This window comes from Filicampus tigris, chromosome 14, assembly GCF_054856515.1.
Source record: "Filicampus tigris isolate MCC_2025a chromosome 14, RoL_Ftig_1.0, whole genome shotgun sequence".
Taxonomy (NCBI): domain Eukaryota; kingdom Metazoa; phylum Chordata; class Actinopteri; order Syngnathiformes; family Syngnathidae; genus Filicampus; species Filicampus tigris.
This window is the reverse complement of record NC_141230.1, coordinates 1,890,001-1,891,602: the sequence shown is the minus strand read 5'-3', so window position 1 is coordinate 1,891,602 and position 1,602 is coordinate 1,890,001. Positions and strand designations below refer to the sequence as shown.

The window sequence follows — 1,602 nt, the reverse complement described above, 5'->3', positions numbered from 1 at the left end:
TAACACGATGTCTCAAAGGGTTTATTGGTTAATTCTTGTGACAACTGAAAAAGTTACACGAGGACACCCACATAAATCAGTATACCCACCTGAGGTCAGCTCATCTCTCTCACGCACACTCAAGCAAACACACAAACACGCGCTCACACACACACAAACACAGTACTCGCTGACCTCAATCCATATCTTACCTGAATTTGGCCATCCTCTACCCTTCCAGACTTACCAAGCGATGCAACTTGTCACATTCATGTACAATTACAGGTCTTAAGAACATTAATGATATCGTTTGACATTTCTGAACAAGAAAAAAAAAAAGACCTTTGTAGTTATGACTGTGACCTGTTTGATGATACTTGCTTTAAAACGTGAAAGGTTTGAGTGGGAGTCAGCACATCACAGCAAGGATTCACGTTATGACATGATACAGAACAGTTGATTCTCCACTTTTTACACTCCTGATCATGTAAGAGAAAAAATAAAAAATAAAATCCGACAATGGGTCTATCGGTCATGGACAGCTAGGGAGGGAGGCTTCATTTTAGCTGTACTGAATGAATTCCAATGGGGTTACTCTCAACCAATATCCATGTACAACAACAAAGTAACAAGACCAGCATGAACTTGACACGGACAACTAAGCCAAATCATACAGAGAGTTGGTAGAAAAGAAAATGAAATTACTGTTTTTCAAGGCTCTACTGTGATTTGTTGCCAAAGTCATTTTTAAGGTAAAAAAAAAAAAAAAGAAAACCCAAGACCAGCTCCCAAGCTGCACATGACACTTAACAGTGATCTGAACTGGATGTCACAATTATTCCTCTTCATCCAGGAATCGCACTGTACCCCATTTGCTGCCAATAAAGATGTGAGAGCAGCACTGGTGTGCAGTTACTCATTACACCAAGTTAAGACTTATTTTATCGCAAGGGTCAAGTCAAAGCATTGTACATCAAACGTTCATATTCCCTAAAAAACTGAAATAAAAATCACAAAAGCACAAACGTGTGTGTGTGTGTGGGGGGGGGGGGGGTGTTCGGAGTGAGCCAGGGAGTAGTCAGGTCCATCAAGGTCTAGCTGTTCTTCCTTGCAGGAGGCAAGATTTGGACCTTCACTAGGTTGCGAGTTTAAACACTAGGTTGCACCATTTTTTTTCTCTTCCTTGGTTCAGCACTTCCAAAATGAAGCGAGCAGTCGACATAGGAGGACTGGGTTGATGAGGAGCAGAGCTGGATGGGGATGAAGGGGAGCACTCCTTCATTCGCTGGCCTTGAGGGAAAAGGAGAGCTTCGGTCTGGACTTGCCCTTGCCAAGGATGATTTTCTGCTCCTCCTTCTGCTGCTTCTGTCGGTCCTGCTCCAGTTTCATACGTTCCTCATGTATTTTTCTTTGCTCTTCCACAATGCGCAACTGATCTTCAGCCTGACAGAAAAAGAATGTTAGATCCAAGTTGGGAATCATTAGGAGAGACATGGACAGAACAGAAAAAATAACTAAAATATTGCATATTCAGTTGAAAGCAGAAATTTACATACACTTTCTAATAAAAATGTTTTTGTCCACTCACTGACATGAAATCATACAAAATTTACCTATTATAGA

At 41.2% G+C, this 1,602-nt stretch overlaps 1 protein-coding gene across 1 annotated transcript in view; it reads right to left on the bottom strand.

Annotated features, from left to right (window-relative positions):
- LOC147136054 (arginine and glutamate-rich protein 1-B-like) overlaps positions 1–1,602 on the bottom strand; it is an 18,827-nt gene continuing 17,225 nt past the window's right edge. Inside the window, exon 4 of the mRNA XM_086051710.1 lies at positions 1–1,422. Coding sequence (XP_085907836.1) covers positions 1,258–1,422 — 165 coding nt within the window. The 3' untranslated portion in view covers positions 1–1,257. The remainder of the gene's footprint in view (positions 1,423–1,602) is intronic.